The sequence below is a fragment of the Lactuca sativa genome, chromosome 2, assembly GCF_002870075.4.
Source record: "Lactuca sativa cultivar Salinas chromosome 2, Lsat_Salinas_v11, whole genome shotgun sequence".
NCBI classification, from domain to species: domain Eukaryota; kingdom Viridiplantae; phylum Streptophyta; class Magnoliopsida; order Asterales; family Asteraceae; genus Lactuca; species Lactuca sativa.
In genome coordinates, this window is record NC_056624.2 from 226,240,748 (window position 1) to 226,258,196 (window position 17,449).

The following is a 17,449-nucleotide window of genomic DNA, read 5'->3' on the forward strand; positions in this document are numbered from 1 at the left end:
CTATGTGGTAGTGATGGTGGGTGGGTGGTGGTTGTGGTGGTGATGATGATGATGATGGGTGATTGTTTCGGTGGTCGTGGGTGGGGGTGATGGTGGCGGGTGGTGGTGATCGATGGTGATGGGTAAGGGGTGGTGGTAGTGGCAGGTGGTGGTCACAGCGGTGGGTGGATGGTAACGATGGGTGGTGGAGGTGGATAGTGGTGGTGGGTGGGTGGTAGTGGCGTGTGGTGGTGATGGTGGTAGGTGGGGTTGGCGGTGGCGGGTGGTGGTGATGCGTAGTGGTGGTGGGTGATGTTCGTGGTTGGCGATGGCGGATGGTGATGATGATGTTGGGTGGTGGTTTTCGTGGGTGGTAGGTGGGGTGGTGGAGGTAGGTGGCGGTGACGTGTGGTGGTGCTGGATGACATTGTTTGGGTTGTGAGTGGTGTTGGTTAGTGGATTTTTTAATATTTTTTTCTTATTTCTTGGTTTATATAAATATTATATGATGATTTTAATTTAAAAAAAATTGTGTGGTCAAAATTTACTCTCAAATGTTCTCGCAATAAGAAATGTTCTCGATTGAACGCTATATATATATATATATATATATATATATATATATATATATATATATATATATATATATATATATATATATATATATATATATAAACGAAATCAGCAATTGATAAACAAAAATATCCACACTTATGCTTTATATATGTAATATCCCGAATCCCAATTATGAGTTTTAAAGCTTTTATATTCATAATTATAGACCTATTCGACGAGTTGGCTACCCCAACTCGTCATGTAGAGACTGATCAGGCCGCGTGACCTATGGAACCTACTCAACGAGTTGGAGGACCCCAACTCGACGAGTAGAGGCTGTGCATGAAAACCCTAATTTTTAGGGTTTGCACCCTATTTAAAGGACCTTAAGTCCTCCTTCCATCCTCCTTACCACCTTTTCACGTCCAGAAGCAATCCTTAATCGAGCTAACCCCTATTTTGAGTCTGTATGAGGCTAAAAGTGTGTGTTTGGTGCATTTCATGAAGAGATTTGAAGATTTAGACGCTTGAAACGCGAAGGGGCTAATAGATCCAGCATCTACATCGTTTTGGCATTCATTTGAAGATAAAAAGTCATTACCTTGATCATTTTTCTTGTTATATCTCTTCATTCAAGAGTTTAGGGTCATTTCTAGCTTATTCTTGAAGAATTTCTGGTTTTGAGCACGATTTGAAGTTGTAACTTCAGATCTGGACTCCTCTAGGCCCTCATGAACATAAAGCCTCAAGCTTTATGAAGCTTTGGCCCTTCTCCATGCCCTAAACCTCTTCCTAAGGTTAGTTTTAGTGTTTTACTCCCTTTGAAGGCTTGCATTCACGTAAAGATGGCAACTTTACGTGGTAACTGTCGGGTTATGAGCAAAACATCAATCCTATGGTGTACATGCAAACCCTAAAGCTTTGGATCTAGGTTTTTCTATTTGTACATGCAATAATCATCCAAAGCTCTCAAACCCTAATACTAGCATACTAAAATCGAAATTAACATCTAATAAACAAGTTAGAAAGTTACCTTTGATTGTAGCTTGATGATCTTTGATCTTTTGAGAACCTAGCACCTCAAATGTGATGCCTCTAATGAATCACAAACACCAAAACAATTAGAGAATCTTAGAGAGAGAGAGAGAGAGAGGGGAGAGCTAATTTCGGCTCTTGGAATCCTTCTAGGGTTTTGGTAGCCGAAAAAGTGAAGCCAAGGGGTTCCTTATATAGGTGAGCTACTAGGGTTTCAGTCAAAACCCTAACTAGATTGCTTAGGCCTTAAGCAGTCCACGGGATCCTTCCAGAAGGCCTCCTATGGACGATTTCTATGTGGGCTTCCCCATAGAATTCGTTCATCCCTTCTTTAGGGTTCCTCTTCCCATATTGCAATTATCACATAATAACAATATCAGTCCCCTTAATTTAATTAATCTCTTTTTACCACAAAATTAATTCTTGACCATTATTAATTAAATAATATGATTGCTCTTTTAATATATTAATAAATCATATTGATCCTCTGTTTCCATTATTCTTCCAATCAAGTTGCTTTGGTGAAGGCAACCCAAAAGGACCATGCCACAACCAGGTCAAGTACATACCAAATATAGTTATGGCTTAGACACCTAATCCAACAGTCTTCCACTTGGATAAGTCTAATAACTATAAATTCAAGTATGACTTCAAAATCTGATTAGCAATCATAGCTCTCAATAGCCGCTGTCGAACTCTGACACGTCCTTTAGATAAGGGATCGTATAGCCCTCCGTTCTCAAGATATCATGTGGACAATTACATGGAACATAGTTGTCCAACAGTTTTTTTCTCAATCTCTGATTTGTTTGACATAGAACTTAATTGAACACATCAACTCAGTCCTGACCGGGCCCGGTACATAAGTTAAAACAAAATCATTGAGGGTCCCAAGATATCGCTTTTATCCTCATGGGATAAAAGGAACAGATAAATTTCGACTTATATGCTTGTAGTATTTACTCATCAAATCGTACGCAATAATGCGTTTTATAACATCAAGTTACTGATGCGTTTACGCATTATCAATGCACAACCGACTCGTAAACAACAACTCATATATCTAGATTTAAAGACTATATGATATTATCGTCTCACAATCACTCGTGATTAAGTTCCATGAAGTGATTCATGTGAGCGCAGGTTTAATCCAATACTCAAATCATATTTCATAAGCACTCATTAGCGTTGCAGCAAACCTTTGATATGTCTAAACTCTTAGACAATCTACAAGCCAATTCATTATGGTCTTCTTTCATACTTACTTCCAATGTATGATCGACTGTGGATAGTTTAAATAATCTTATTATTTAGGAAGTCAAAACATGCAAAGTGAAACAATAGTAAACAATTGACACAGGACAGTAACATTACTTATAAATAAAACACCTTTATTTAATCATCAAAATGTCAATTACAATTTATCTATTACAAGTTTCTAAAGGCTATTAATCATTAAAACTAATATCGTCCTTCAGCCCACTGCTCCTAGCGTGCTACAAGTGCTTAACCCTACTCAGTCCCTTCATAAGCAGATCTGATGGGTTCTCCTATGACGATACCCTCTTAACTACAAGGAGTCCCTCTTCTACTCGACGTCTAATGAAGTGATATTTTTGGTCGATATGCCTGGATCTGCCATGATCCCTCGGTTCCTTGGTCAAGGCAACCGCACCTTCATTATCGCAGAAAATCTCCATAGGCTCCTTTATGGCAGGTACAACTCCAAGGTCTCCGATGAAGTTCTTTGTCCATATTGCCTCCTTTGACACTTCTCTCTCTGCTATGTACTATGATTTGCACGTTCAATCAGCTACGGTCTCCTGCTTGGAACTTTTCCAAGTTACTGCTCCTATATTCAGGGTAATGACCCATCCCGACTGCGAGTGGAAATTATCCTGGTCAGTCTGAAAACTAGTGTCACTATACCCTCACACTCTCAAGTCATCACTCCCACCGAGGATAAGGAACCATTCCTTAGTCCTTGGTAGGTACTTGAGAATATTCTTCACTACGGTCCAATGAGCTCTACCAAGGTTCCCTTAATATCTTCTTACCATGCTCAAAGCGAAGGCCACATCAGGGCGAGTACATGTCATATAGGGCTGGCAATTCTCGACACGACACGCGACACGACCCGCGACACGACACGAAATAAATGGGTTTGGGTTGAGTTTTTCAACCCGCCAACCCGCTAACCCGTCAACCCGCCAATCCGTTTATTAAACGGGTCATATATGGGTTTCTCAAAAAATAAACGGGTTGACCCACCAACCCGTTTATATTCTTAATAAAAAATTATTATATTTTTAAATGTATTTATGTATCAAGTATTAATATTTAATAAGTATTATATAATATATACAATTTATTCATAGACCATTTGATTGTTTTGACATTATTACTCGTGGTGGATGGTCTAAGGTCATAACTCGTAACCTATAAGACTAAGTCTGTAACATGTTTCTATGAATGTTTTTAATTTTCATTTGGATGTTTAAGACTTAAATATCTAAAATTTAGACCCACGAACCCAAATCTGACCCACGAACCCGCCAACTTGTGAACCCGTATAAATAAACGGGTTGGTGGGTCATATATGGGTTTAAGTTCCAAACCCGCCAACCCGTGACCTGTATATTTAAATGGGTCGTGTTTGGGTTGGCATATTTTGACCCGTCAACCCGCCAACCCGCGACACGCCAACCCGAACACGACACGATTGCCAGGCCTAATGTCATAGCATACATGATTGAGCCAAGTGCGAAAGTATAAGGTACTCTGCTCTTCTCTGCTATCTCGGCATCGGTACTCGGGCTTTGAGTCTTACTCAAATTGGTATTGCTTTGGATTGGTAACTCCCCTTTCTTGGAATTCTCCATGTTGAAACGTTTCAACACTTTATCCAAGTAAGTACTTTGACTAAGTCCTATTTGTCTTTTATTCCTATTTCTCAATACCCTTATCCCAATAATATAAGCAGCTTCTCCGAGGTCCTTCATAGTGAAGCACTTCCCAAGCCAAGACTTAACCTCCTGCAAGGTTGGAACGTTATTTCTTATGAGAAGTATGTCGTCCACATACAAAACGAGAAAGTTAACTATACTCACACTGGCTTTTACATATACACAGGACTCATCTTCTCTTCTCGAAAAACCAAACTCTTTAACTTTCTCATCGAAACAAAGATTCCATCTGCGAGATGCTTGTTTCAATCCATAAATGGATTTCTCAAGCTTACACACTCTATTAGGGTGCTCTGCATTGACAAAACCCTCTGGCTGACTCATGTAAACATCTTCAGCCAACTTCCCATTAAGGAAAACGGTTTTGACATCCATCTGCCATATTTCATAATCATGAAATGCAACTATGGCTAGCATAACCCTTATAGATTTAATCTTTGCTACTGGTGAGAAGGTCTCATCATAGTCAACTCCGGGAGTTTGAGTAAAGCCCTTCGCAACCAATCATGCTATATACGTGTCTACTTTCCCATCCATGTCGGTCTTCTTCTTGAAGATCCACTTGCACCCAACCGTCTTACGACCTGGCACATTGTCAACCAAGTTCCAAACTTGATTGTCATACATGGACTGAATCTTGCTGTCCATAGCCTCTTTCCATTTTCCATGGCTTCCTTGTAGTTGTTAGGTTCATCCAAATTTGTTAGTGTATTATCACTAATAAACGTATCACCCTCGTTAGTTATTTGGAGACCATATAATACAGGTGGAACACTAACTCTACTGGAACGTCTAAGAGTTAAGGCCTCGACAATCTGTTCAACAGTAGTTTCCTCCTCGGGTTGAGCGCCGGTGTTAGAGGTTCCTTTATCACTTGATTCTTGAAGCTCTTCAAGATTAATTTGCCTCCCACTGTCCTCTTGGCATATGAGTTCTCGCTCTCTGAAAACCTTTCTCCTCACAATGAAGACAACATTGTCACTCGGTCTATAAAAGAGATATCCACATGACTTCTATGAATAGCCGATGAAAATACCCCGCTCACTACAAGGTTCGAGATTGTCGTGAGTCTCTCGTCTTACGAAAGCCTCGCAACCCCAAACCTTGATATGTGCCAACAAGGGAACCTTCCATGTCCACATCTTGTGAGGTGTTTTGGCAACCTTCTTAGTTGGGCCTAGATTAAGGATATGGGCGGCAATCTCTAAGGCGTACCCCCAAAATGAGATAGGTAACGAAGCTTGAATCATCATGGAATGAACCATGTCCAGCAAGGTTCGATTGCGCCTCTCAGCCACACCATTCAACTGTGATGTCCTAGGTGGCGTCAATTGCAAAACAATTATGCATTCCTTGAGGTAGTCATGGAACTCAACACTAAGGTACTCACCACCTCGATCAGATTGGAGCATCTTAATTTTCCTGCCTAGGTGATTCTCCACTTCTTGTTTAAACTCTTTGAACTTTTCAAAGGTTTATGACTTGTGCTTGATTAAGTAGACATACCCATATCTGCTATAATCATCGGTGAAAGTCACATAGAAGCGGTCCGCATCCCTTGTGGTGGATCTAAAGGACCCACATACATCGGTATGTATGAGATCCAATAAACACTCACCCCTTTCACAAGTACCAATGAAGGGTGACTTGGTCATCTTTCCAAGTAAACAAGACTCGCACGTGTCATCGTCCCAAAGGTCGAATGAATCCAACACTCCATCCTTTTGGAGTTGGGCTATGTGCTTCTTGTTGACATGTCCAAGACAACAATGCCACAAGTATGCTTTATCCAAACCATTGGAAGAATCGATATGCAACACATCATTTCCTAAGTTGTCTATAACCATCACAGTTTCATATATACCATTACAAGGCAATGCTTCAAAATAGAAAGTTCCATTAAAGAAAGCATTAATAGAACCGGTTTTATTATTAAATGAAAATCTAAAACGTTGTTTATACAAACCATGAAAATAAATAATGTTTCGTGTTATTTCTGACGAATAGCAACAATTATTCAAATCTAGACCTAACCCACTACTAAGCACTAAAGAGTAAACTCCAATCTTGGTGACAGGTGGTGCTTTCCTATTCCCCATGATCAAGTTTATCTTCCCATGCTCCATATCCCTACTTCTTCTTAGACTCTGCAAATCAGAACAAATGTGAAAATCACATCCTGTATCAAGAACATACTCTTTGTCCTCGTAGCGGGTGACCATGCGAATGTTGTGGATCCAATCATTAAAATTGGACCCATCGAATATCACCCTCCCACACAAGTTCATGAATGAGAATGAGTCGGAAGGGGTCGAGCCAGAAGCATTGTTGTTGTTCGAAGTAGACATCTGAAATAGTAAAGGAACAAAGTTTAGATTAGATAAGAATCCCCAATTAAACTCCTAAATGAGAAATTAGGGCTAGGACCCAACACAATTATTTACAATTCAGAAGAGGGATGCTGTAATCTAATTGCAAATAATTTGAAGGTATGTAAATGACGATTTACCAATTTCCACCATGAAAAACGTAAAGGACAATTAAGTTTTAAATGAATTGAAATTCCTAGATTCTTTTGAGATTCACTTAACTTTTCAATGGCATGTTTAATCTCGATATGCCCTTCAAGTTTGTGACTAGGATACCGAGGATCACAAACAAGGTGTTAATAACCATGCAAATGTAGTTGGTACTCTCGATGTCATTTACCACCTAATCAATGTGTCGGTTAGCCACACACGCTCCATTGATCTATGTTAAACATCGATCTACCCTTTGCCACCTTTGCTAGTCCCAAATTAGTGTGTCGGTTATCCACGCACGCTCCACTAATGACTTGGCAGGGTGCAAAGTTTAATTTCATGGAATAACATCATTTCACATTTTTTCCTAAAGTAACTAAGATTGGGAATTTTATAAAAACATTTAGTTACTTTATTAAAATCATTATACTTATTAATGAGGATTTAGTTGCCCTATCCTACCCGTTTGGCTACCGACCCTCCACCAATCAAGGAAGTGGTGGGTGAGAGTGGAAACCCATTAAACCACTATTTTATAGGCAGTAACCTTATACCCCCTTATAGATCGGCTTCGTGAATGAGGCCTACTAACGGTAAGACTAGCTTATCTTTTATATATATATATATATATATATATATATATATATATATATATATATATATATATATATATATATATATATATATAGAGAGAGAGAGAGAGAGAGTTAGGTTCAAATGTTTTCACTATCTATTGTGTGCATTTATGATTGATTATGGACCAATCATTTTAGTTATTTTAAGAAAGTAATTAATACATATTAAATGCTGAAGATGTAATTAATATCCATTATATTTTCAACATTTAACATGCATTAATTACTTTATTAAAATAACTAAAATGATTGGTCCATAATCAATCATACATGCACACAATAGATAGTGAAAACAAAATAACCTAACCCTATATATATATATATATATATATATATATATATATATATATATATATATATATATATATATATATATATATATAATTATTAATCTTATAATATTATAATAGTATAAGGGTTGAATTTTAAACTTGTAAAACTCTAGGGTTTAGGATTTAAGTATTTCAAAATTAAAACTTTTAAGTAAAATTTTAAATCCCAAAATTTAAGGGCAAGTTTTGAAACTTTTCAAAACATCTTATAGATCAAATTTAAAAAAATAATTAATTAATCATATTATTAATCTTTTATCACATAATTTGACACAATCTATTTTCTTGACAAGATAATTCAAAACAAAATACAAATAATTAATATTTATCATATAAAACAAGTAATTATCTTATTTATGACAATTATCTTTGAATTGCATTAGGATAATCAATACCTTATTGAAAAAAACGGATTTTATCACTCAAAAACGTTTTTGGTAATTATCCTAATTTTATGTCAGTCAAAATCCCGAAAAATCAGCCACCAGACGACCCAACTCGCCGAGTCACTAAATGGACTCGTCTAGTTCATCAGGCAGAGGCACAAATTTTTCGATTTTCAGCTTTGAACAAATTATCAATGCATCAAATACAAAAGAAAAATGACCTAGGCTCTAATACCACTGTTGGGTTATGAGCAAAACATCAATCATATGGTGTATATGCAAACCCTAAAGCTTTGGATCTAGGTTTTTCTATTTGTATATGCAATAATCATCCAAAGCTCTCAAACCCTAATACTAGCATACTAAAATCGAAATTAACATTTAATAAACAAGTTAGAAAGTTACATTTGATTGTAGCCTGATGATCTTTGAGCTTTTGAGAACCTAGCACCTCAAATGCGATGCCTCTAATGAATCACAAACACCAAAACAAATGGAGAATCTTAGAGAGAGAGGGGAGAGGTAATTTTCGGCTCTTGGAATTCTTCTAGGGTTGTGGTAGCTGAAAAAGGTGAAGCCAAGGGGTTCCTTATATAGGTGAGTTGCTAGGGTTTCAGTCAAAACCCTAATTAGATTGCTTAGGCCTTAAGCGGTCCACAAGATCCTTCCAGAAGGCCTCTTATGGACGATTTCTATGTAGGCTTTCCCATAGAATTCGTTCATCCCTTCTTTAGGGTTCCTCTGCCCATATTGCAATTATCACATAATCACAATATCACTCCCCTTAATTTAATTAATCTCTTTTGACCATAAAATTAATTCTAAATTAATTCTTGATCAATATTAATTAAATAATATGATTTCTCTTTTAATATATTATTCAAATAATATATTAATAAATCATATTTATCCTCTTTCTCCATTATTCTTCCAGTCAAGTTGCTTTGGTGAAGGCAGCCCAAAAGGACTATGCTACAACCGGGTCAAATACATACCAAATATAGTTATGGCTTAGACACCTAATCCAACGGTAACTACATCCTAGGAGGTTAGATCTATAGTTTGGAGCCTTGGTTTCGCTTAAAAGCATCTGAATGAGAAAAGGACCGAAGAAACTCGACGAGTTGCATAGTTAACTTGACGACTTGGATGAGGGTTTCACGCTTTCTGGATTCTACATGAACTCGGCGAGTTAGTGAGATAACTCGATGAGTTGGTTAGGGTTTTTCCCGATATTCTGGATGTTGCATGGACTCGACAAGTTACTTGGTAACTAGGCGAGTTGACTGGGGTTTCCACGATTTTCTGAGTTCTGAAGGAACTCGGCGAGTCTATAAGCTGCACTCGATGAGTTTAGTCAACATGGACTGTTGACCTTGATCGTTGACTTTGACTTTGACCAAGGGTTGACCAATTTTGACTTTTGAGGGTATTTTGGTAATTTGGGAATTGATGGAATTGGATCAATGGTGGTTGTATGTGAGTTGTCCTCACTATACTAACAGGGTCGAAGGCACCAATGTGAGGTGAGTTGGCATCAATGGTGGAATTGGAGCCGTGTTTTGGGAGTTTGATCTTTTCAGTTTTGTTCGACATTGTGAGGTGAGTTGTCCTCACTATACTAACAGGGTCGAAGGCACCAATGTCGGCCCTTTTAGATTGTTATCCTGGTTATCGCATGATGATATGCTTAGTGACCTGTTAGGTCGGTATCCTGGTTTATAGGATGATGCTATATTTAGTGACATGTTAGGTCGGTATCCTGGTTTATAGGATGATCTTATGATTAGAGATCTGTTAGATCAATCTGACTATTTATATATGCTAGAATTTGTTATCTATGTGTTGATTGTATGTTCAGGAGTGGGTTGAGGCGGACCTGCTTTGTGTTGTAGGCCAACATACCCAGGACGACCCGGATAGACCGCGGGCCCAATGGGGACTATCAGTCAGGCCGAAGGCCCAGAGAATGGTCCAGGAAGGCTGAAGGCCCGGAATGGTGGACCAGACATGCTGAAGGTTTTGAGAGTGGGCCAGATAGACTAAAGGCCCGGTGAAGGCGATCCAGTCATATTGTAAACTCTATATGCATGTTGTTTATTATGATATGGTTATGGTTTGTATGACGTTGGTATTTTGGGGGAACTCACTAAGCTTTGGGCTTACAGTTTTGGATTTTGTTTCAAGTACTTCGGATGATCGCAGGAAGGAGAAGGCTTGATTGTGCACCTCCTCGCATTTTATGATTTTGATTTCTAGGATACTCTGATATGAAACTATTCTGAAAACATTTTGTAATAAATAATGGTTTTTGAATGCTTGAAAAAGTTTTAAATTTTCATGAATTTTATGGATGTTACACTTTAAGGATATGAGTTCTACCCTTGTTCCTCACATTTTCTCGCTTTTGTGGTTTATTTTTTTTTCAACTTAAGATGCTGGCGTGGCATGCCACATACCACTTCAGTAATGCTTTCACCATAGGAAGTGATATGGGTAGGGATATCAAAAAGTATCGTGGGGTCCCGTCCCGTTTGGAGGTATTTATTAAAAAAATTAAGGGCGGAGACGGGGGCAAGGGCAAGGTTAAACCCCGTTTTAATTTTGGGGGTGGGGCGGGGTGGGCAATCATGTCCCGAAACCTCTATGGGGACCCCATTAATAAATTATACATATATTTACATATATTAATTATATAAATATAATAAACAATAACATAATTTTGATCTTCCAAAATTCAACAAAAACATGTTTTTAAGTTATCAGTATAATGTTTTTAAGATGTCATAACTTTTTATTTTTAACATATAAATTCTGTTATAAATAATTATTTGTTACCTAAAAAATAATTATTTTAATGCTAACAACTTCTTTTAGCATAAAGAAGGCAGTCCAAAATCAATCGGGGACGGGGACACGGGGGTGAGGGCGGAGGTAATATGGGGGACTCGGGGACGGGGACGGGGACGGGGGCGGGGGTAGGAAAGTTGGACATTTCGGGGACGGAGATGGGGATGAGGAACAGGAAAATTTCGGAGACGGGGAATGCACTTTTCATCCTGTTTGTTCCCGTTGACATCCCTAGATATATAGAGGCTATTTACTAAAAGGGTCAATAAAGTATGAAACTGAATAATTTAGCCGGTTTTCTTATTCGAAAAAAATATATATGTGAATTTTTGAAAATATTCACCAAAATATTTGGATTTTACTCTAATACCCTTATAAATAATAATAGGAATTAGAAAAAAAAAAAATACCCGATGGACCATTTATGAACTTTACACAGATATATATTGAGATCAAAAAGGACCAGCAGAGGGCAGTAATTCACATCCCTCGATCGTTACCTCTCCTGCAGTCCTGCTAATCCCAAAGCAACATTCTCAAGTCTCGCCCATAACAGTCAACACAACCAACACTCTTGCCACCATGGTTAAAGCAATTAGAGTTCATCAGAACGGTGGCCCTGAGGTCATTGGTCACCTTCTTTAATTACATTGCTTTTTTTCTTTGTTTATTTGAATGGAGACTTAACGGTGTTCATTTCTCTTACAGGTGTTGACATGGGAAGACGTTGAAGTCCCCAATCCAAAAGAGGGAGAAATCAGGTTGAAGCAAAAGGCAATTGGTCTAAATTTCTTGGATGTGTATATGCGTCAAGGTCTGCACAATACGTCTCCACCCTTGCCATATACTCCTGGTATGGAAGGAGCCGGAGTTGTAACAGCGGTGGGTCCCGGAGTAACCAGCTGCAAAGTTGGAGACGTCGTGGCTTACGCTAGCCCGGAGGTGGGCTCTTACGCCCAAGAGAGAATACTTCCCGCAGATCTAGCGGTGCCTGTTCCTTCTTCCGTTGATCCCGTTGAAGCAGCTGCCATCATTTTTAAGGGACTCACTGCGCATTTATTGATCCATAAAGGCTTTAAAGTAGGTGACCCATTCAAATCTTGATATTTATGTATATGTACGTCAACGTGTAGATAATTAAAAGTTTCTTAATTTGAGATTTAGTTTTAAATGGTCAAGGGGGTTGTCTTGTCGATATATAGGTTGAACCTGGGCATACAATCCTGGTACACGCAGCGGCAGGTGGAGTCGGATATTTGCTCTGCCAATGGGCAAGTGCGATCGGAGCCACCGTGATCGGAACAGTGTCGACCAAGGAGAAGGCTGTGCAGGCGAAAGAAGATGGATGTGAGCATGTGATTCTTTACAAAGATGAGGACTTTGTGGAACGTGTGATGGAGATAACATCGGGCAAGGGGGTGGAAGTAGTTTACGATGGAGTCGGGAAAGACACCTTCAATGTACCAAAATCAATTCATTCATTATGATCGATCTTTTAATTAACTTGTTAATGCAACTAACGATGACAACGCGTTTGTTTCAAAATGAAGGGATCGTTAGCATGCTTAAAGAAGCGTGGATACATGGTGCTTTTCGGGGTGGCATCAGGTGCACCAGAGCCTGTACCTGTTGTTAAACTTATACCCAAATCACTCTACTTGACGTTTGCATCGATCACAGAATACACAATTGATAACCGAGAGGAGCTGCTTGTAGCTGCTCAAGACTTGTTTTCCAATCTTGCAAATGGAGTGTTGAAGGTTCGTGTCAATCATAAGTATCCTCTGTCTCAAGCAACCCAAGCTCATGCTGCTATTGAGAACCGGGAAACAACTGGTTCGATTGTGTTGATTCCCGATGAAGAGTGATTTTTGTTTTTTAGATCAAAGAATTTGCATGTGTTAAAAATACACTTCGATCGACTGAAAATAATTTTGATAGAGTACTCTGTACAACGCCAAATGATCATAAATAGACGTATTTAACAATTACTTTTGATATAATAAATGTTTCTTTCCTTATTAAGTATTATTTTCACCAAATCTGCCGCTGGTCGAGAAAAATAAAATAGGGGAAATGCAATATTGTGGTAGCGTAATTACTCGGGGGCAGGTAGCGACCCATAAACCAATATTTTTATATTTTTATATACATAAAAATATGTGCATCGTCTTCACATGACGGTTTTGGCGGATCAAAACTATATATACATTACATTTCCACTTAAATATCTTTTTGATAGCTATATAAACAATTATTTGTTGTAGTTTACATTGTGGAAATAATAGCTAGAATATTTAAAACCGGTTTAATAAAAACAAACCATTCATAAAGAGTAACCATTATATTACTATAAAGTTACTATAGAGTGATGTCTTTTCTCGCTCATTTTCAGCTGTGGGCTCTAGAATGTTGTAACATATTTCTAGCGAGATATCAAATTAAATGTGTTACCTTCTAGAAGATGTCCTTTAAATGCTGTTAGATTGAATATTTTGGGTTTTTGGTTTCCTTTATTTCCAAAGAGATCCTATTTTCAGGTAATCCATCCTAAAAGAGAGTATAATATTAAACTTAAAAGAGATTCTATTTTGATTCTTTTTTTTTTTTATAAATTTTAATTTTATCTCTTTTTTGTAATTGATTTTTTGTTATGCTTTCATTTTGGGGGTTTTGATTTAATTTGATTTTGTTGTAATGAATTCTATAAAAACAAATAATAAATAATCAAGGCTAATAAAATATGGATGAAAAAGTCGCAAAGGAAACACAAACACAACAATCATTTAACATGCTTTAATGGCTTTGATTATCTTTCTGTTACTGTTGAGTCTAAAGGCAGACCTTGGCCCTCTATTCTATTTGGAATTTTCTTTTTTATTTTCTTTTTTATGAAGTGATCACAAGCAATTTTTTCATTTTAAATACTTTTTATTTATTAAGAGATAAAATGTTTATATATATTTACAGAAGACGGAGTGTACCAAACATATATAGTTTGAAAAAGAAAATTGTATTTTAAAGTATACTTTTAAAATAAACTGATTTTTTTAACTTAAATAGTTTTCTTAGTTATTTTTTATCGATAGTTATCTATAGCAATGTTTTAAAAACCGGTTTGAACCGGCCGGTCGAACCGGTTGGATCGGGAACCAGAAGAGGGAGCGCTTCAACTATCACCGGTTTTACATTGATTTCTGAACCGAATTGAACCGGCCGGTTTTTAGAAAAAACCGGTTGAACCGGTCAAAATAACCGGTTCACCGAATAAAAACACATGAAAAAGAACCATTTACATAATAAACTTTGGTGATTTTTTTTCAAATCCATGTAGTTTTCTCTAAATAAAAACATATGGTAAATGTTATAGATTTTTTTGATGTGTTTGTATTCATCAAAAACTATATTTCGTTTTGGTATTATACTTTATTGTCTTTTTGACGTATATGGATTGATGTAAAACACTAAAACTTATGGTTATGTGTTATTTTAATGTATTTAGATTCATCTACAACTTATTTTTATGTGTATTTTTAATGTTTGAACTTGTAAACATCAAATTCATAATTTTTATATGTATGTATGTGTATGAAAATAGAAAAAAAATGAAAAATATAGAAACCGGTTCACCCGGCGGTCGAACCGGTTGAACCAGGAATCGGTCACCTTACCGGTTCAACTAAAAAACCGGTTTTTAAAACATTGATCTATAGTTAATAAAAAAACTAAATTGCAAATTCAAAATAATATTGATGCATAAATAGAATCTATCAATTGATTTAAACCATTTAAAAAAAATTAAAATGCTATGTATGAGAAAATTCATGAAACCATCTACGACAAATCATCTAAGTGCAAAAGTAACATGTAAAAATAACATGTAGAAATGGTGGAATATGAAGGAAATTGATGCTCAGAAGATCAATTTGATTGAAAAAGTACAATAAAAAAGAACACAACGAACAATGATAACTTTAAAATTAGATTCTTTATTAATAATCGAAAAAACTGTCTAACAAACAAAGAAAATGAGATACTTATAAGGATGACCAAATAAGATTCATTCCTTAACCCTTGGAGACCATAATTTATTAGGAAAAAGATCTTCAACCAATTATCTAAATAAAAAGTTGTCCCAAATAATGAAAACATAAAAAAAAGGGATGAGCAGTTTGTCCCAAATCCCAATCACGTATCAATACCGTATCGGAACCGGTACCGAACCATATCGAATTTGAAAATATGGGACGGTACTCGGTACTCCAAATACATGAAATTTGGGATTCGATACCACCGGTACCGGTACTAGTATCGAAAACCGGTAACATTCCTCGTACCGGTATCGGTGATGTTAATTCAGTTCGGTACTTGGGATTGACTTTCAATAAAATTTGGTTTTCGGGAAATCGGGAACAGTACGGGTCGGTATCGGTTCCGTCTCATGCTCATCCCTAATAAAAAATGTGTTTTGAGGCCCTTAATGATCCTGAATAGCCAAAAAACACCACACATTATGTCGAAGCTATGAGTTCTCTTAATTGTACCATTTTACATGTCGTGTGTGAATTTCGTCTAATCCCAAGCTAGTGGATAACTTCGATAGATTTTTAGTTGATGTCATCATACTTTCATCCCTACGAGTGTATACATCATCAATTAAGCCATGCATCAGCACTTGTACCACCTATATAATCCTCCCCCTCTTGAATAAGACTCAACCTCGAGTTGCTTCATCATTAGAATCCCCAACGAATGGTGACAAATATGCAACATTGACCGTAGAGAAAACATTGTAATGACCCGGTAACTCGATTTTGTACGCATTATCGTTGATTTTCTTCAAAACAAAAAAAGGACCATCAACTCTTGATTGGAGATTGCTAAAAAGTGTATAGGGAAACCTCTATTTCCTCAAATGTATCCATACAATATCATCGTAACTATAAATAACCCGCTTGCGATATTTATTGGCACGATCAACATACTGTTTATTATGCTTCTCAATCTACATTCGAAACTGTTGGTGAAGCTCTTTAATTTGACTTGATTGCTTGTCACCTTCAACATTAAACTAATCAACAATAGCTAGAAGAGCTAAGTTAAGCAGGGTTTGGTATCAGAGCTCAGCCGAGATGGTTAATTGTGGAAGATCTCATGTAGTAGCCGACGCTAAAGACTCACAAGATATGTAGATAGAGCAAACAACATTATGATCGAATACATGCGACGATAAGTGCAAAAAATCGATTTGGTCCATCAAGAGTCATCGGGAAAAGAGACTAAATCATAACCGAACATTTGGGATGACGGATGCGAGGAGGTCAATCATTTTTCAGTGTTAAGACGAGATCCTCGCGAAAGAGGATACCATGATGATTCATTGAGGAACATTGATGTAAAGATCGAGAATCCTAAACTCATTGGATTAGAAGTATGCCTCTAGAGTTTGTATGAAGCTAGCCCAATCTTTTGGGACGAGGAGGATAGAGGCAAGAGTAGTCTTTTTTGTGACACTGATTTTGTTTATGGCAAGGAACCCGTCTACAACACCGAAGATGAAGGCGAAACGTTTAAACAAGAAGTTGGTGTTCAAAATCAAATATCATCACCAAAGTTTGTGATTACAGAAACCAATGGATATAATGTCCACAAAGTGTTTTCAGGTTTTTACATTCTTTATAGACATAATCTTAATCTTATAACTACACAAGAAGTAATTTAAGCAATTAATAAGTATACTAGAAACATCTTTGATTGAGAGTGTTTTCCCATTTTGCTACATTTATGTTCATTTTAAAGTTTTGAAGATGTTTTCCCTTTGGAAGTCATAGGTAAGAGTAATTATAGATGAATACTTGGGGTTAGAGATGAAGACTCTAAGATGAGTCTTTTTGAAAAGGGGAGAATGATGTAGGGAATTTCAAATATAATTTGAAGATTTATTTTTCTTAGATTTATTTTATTTTAAGATTTTCCCTATTTTATTAAGATTTATTTTAATTAGGAATTGTCTCCTAATTGGATAAAATATTTTGAATTTATATTGTTTCCTAAATTAGATGATTTTTGTCTTAATTATAAGTCATATTAGGGTTTCTATATTATTATAAATAAGATATTTGTCATAGGATTATGTAGTTTTTGAGATTCAATAATTTTATGAAAGAATTTGTTTGTTCTTGTTGTTCT

The 17,449-nt window shown here is 36.8% G+C and overlaps 2 protein-coding genes across 2 annotated transcripts; one reads left to right on the top strand and one right to left on the bottom strand.

Moving 5' to 3' along the window:
- On the bottom strand, positions 1-1,166 carry LOC128132489 (uncharacterized). The gene is made up of 2 exons (XM_052769089.1): positions 987-1,166; positions 1-396 (listed from the first exon to the last, which is right to left on the bottom strand). Exons 1-2 carry the CDS (start codon positions 1,164-1,166, stop codon positions 1-3), a joined length of 576 nt encoding a protein of 191 aa, XP_052625049.1.
- Positions 1,167-11,518: 10,352 nt separating this feature from the next.
- On the top strand, positions 11,519-13,285 carry LOC111889961 (uncharacterized). Its single transcript, XM_023886111.3, has 4 exons — positions 11,519-11,884; positions 11,969-12,340; positions 12,463-12,720; positions 12,811-13,285. The coding sequence occupies exons 1-4, from the start codon at positions 11,843-11,845 to the stop codon at positions 13,126-13,128; spliced, it is 990 nt and encodes a 329-aa protein (XP_023741879.1). The 5' UTR covers positions 11,519-11,842; the 3' UTR covers positions 13,129-13,285.
- The last annotated feature ends 4,164 nt before the right edge of the window (positions 13,286-17,449 follow it).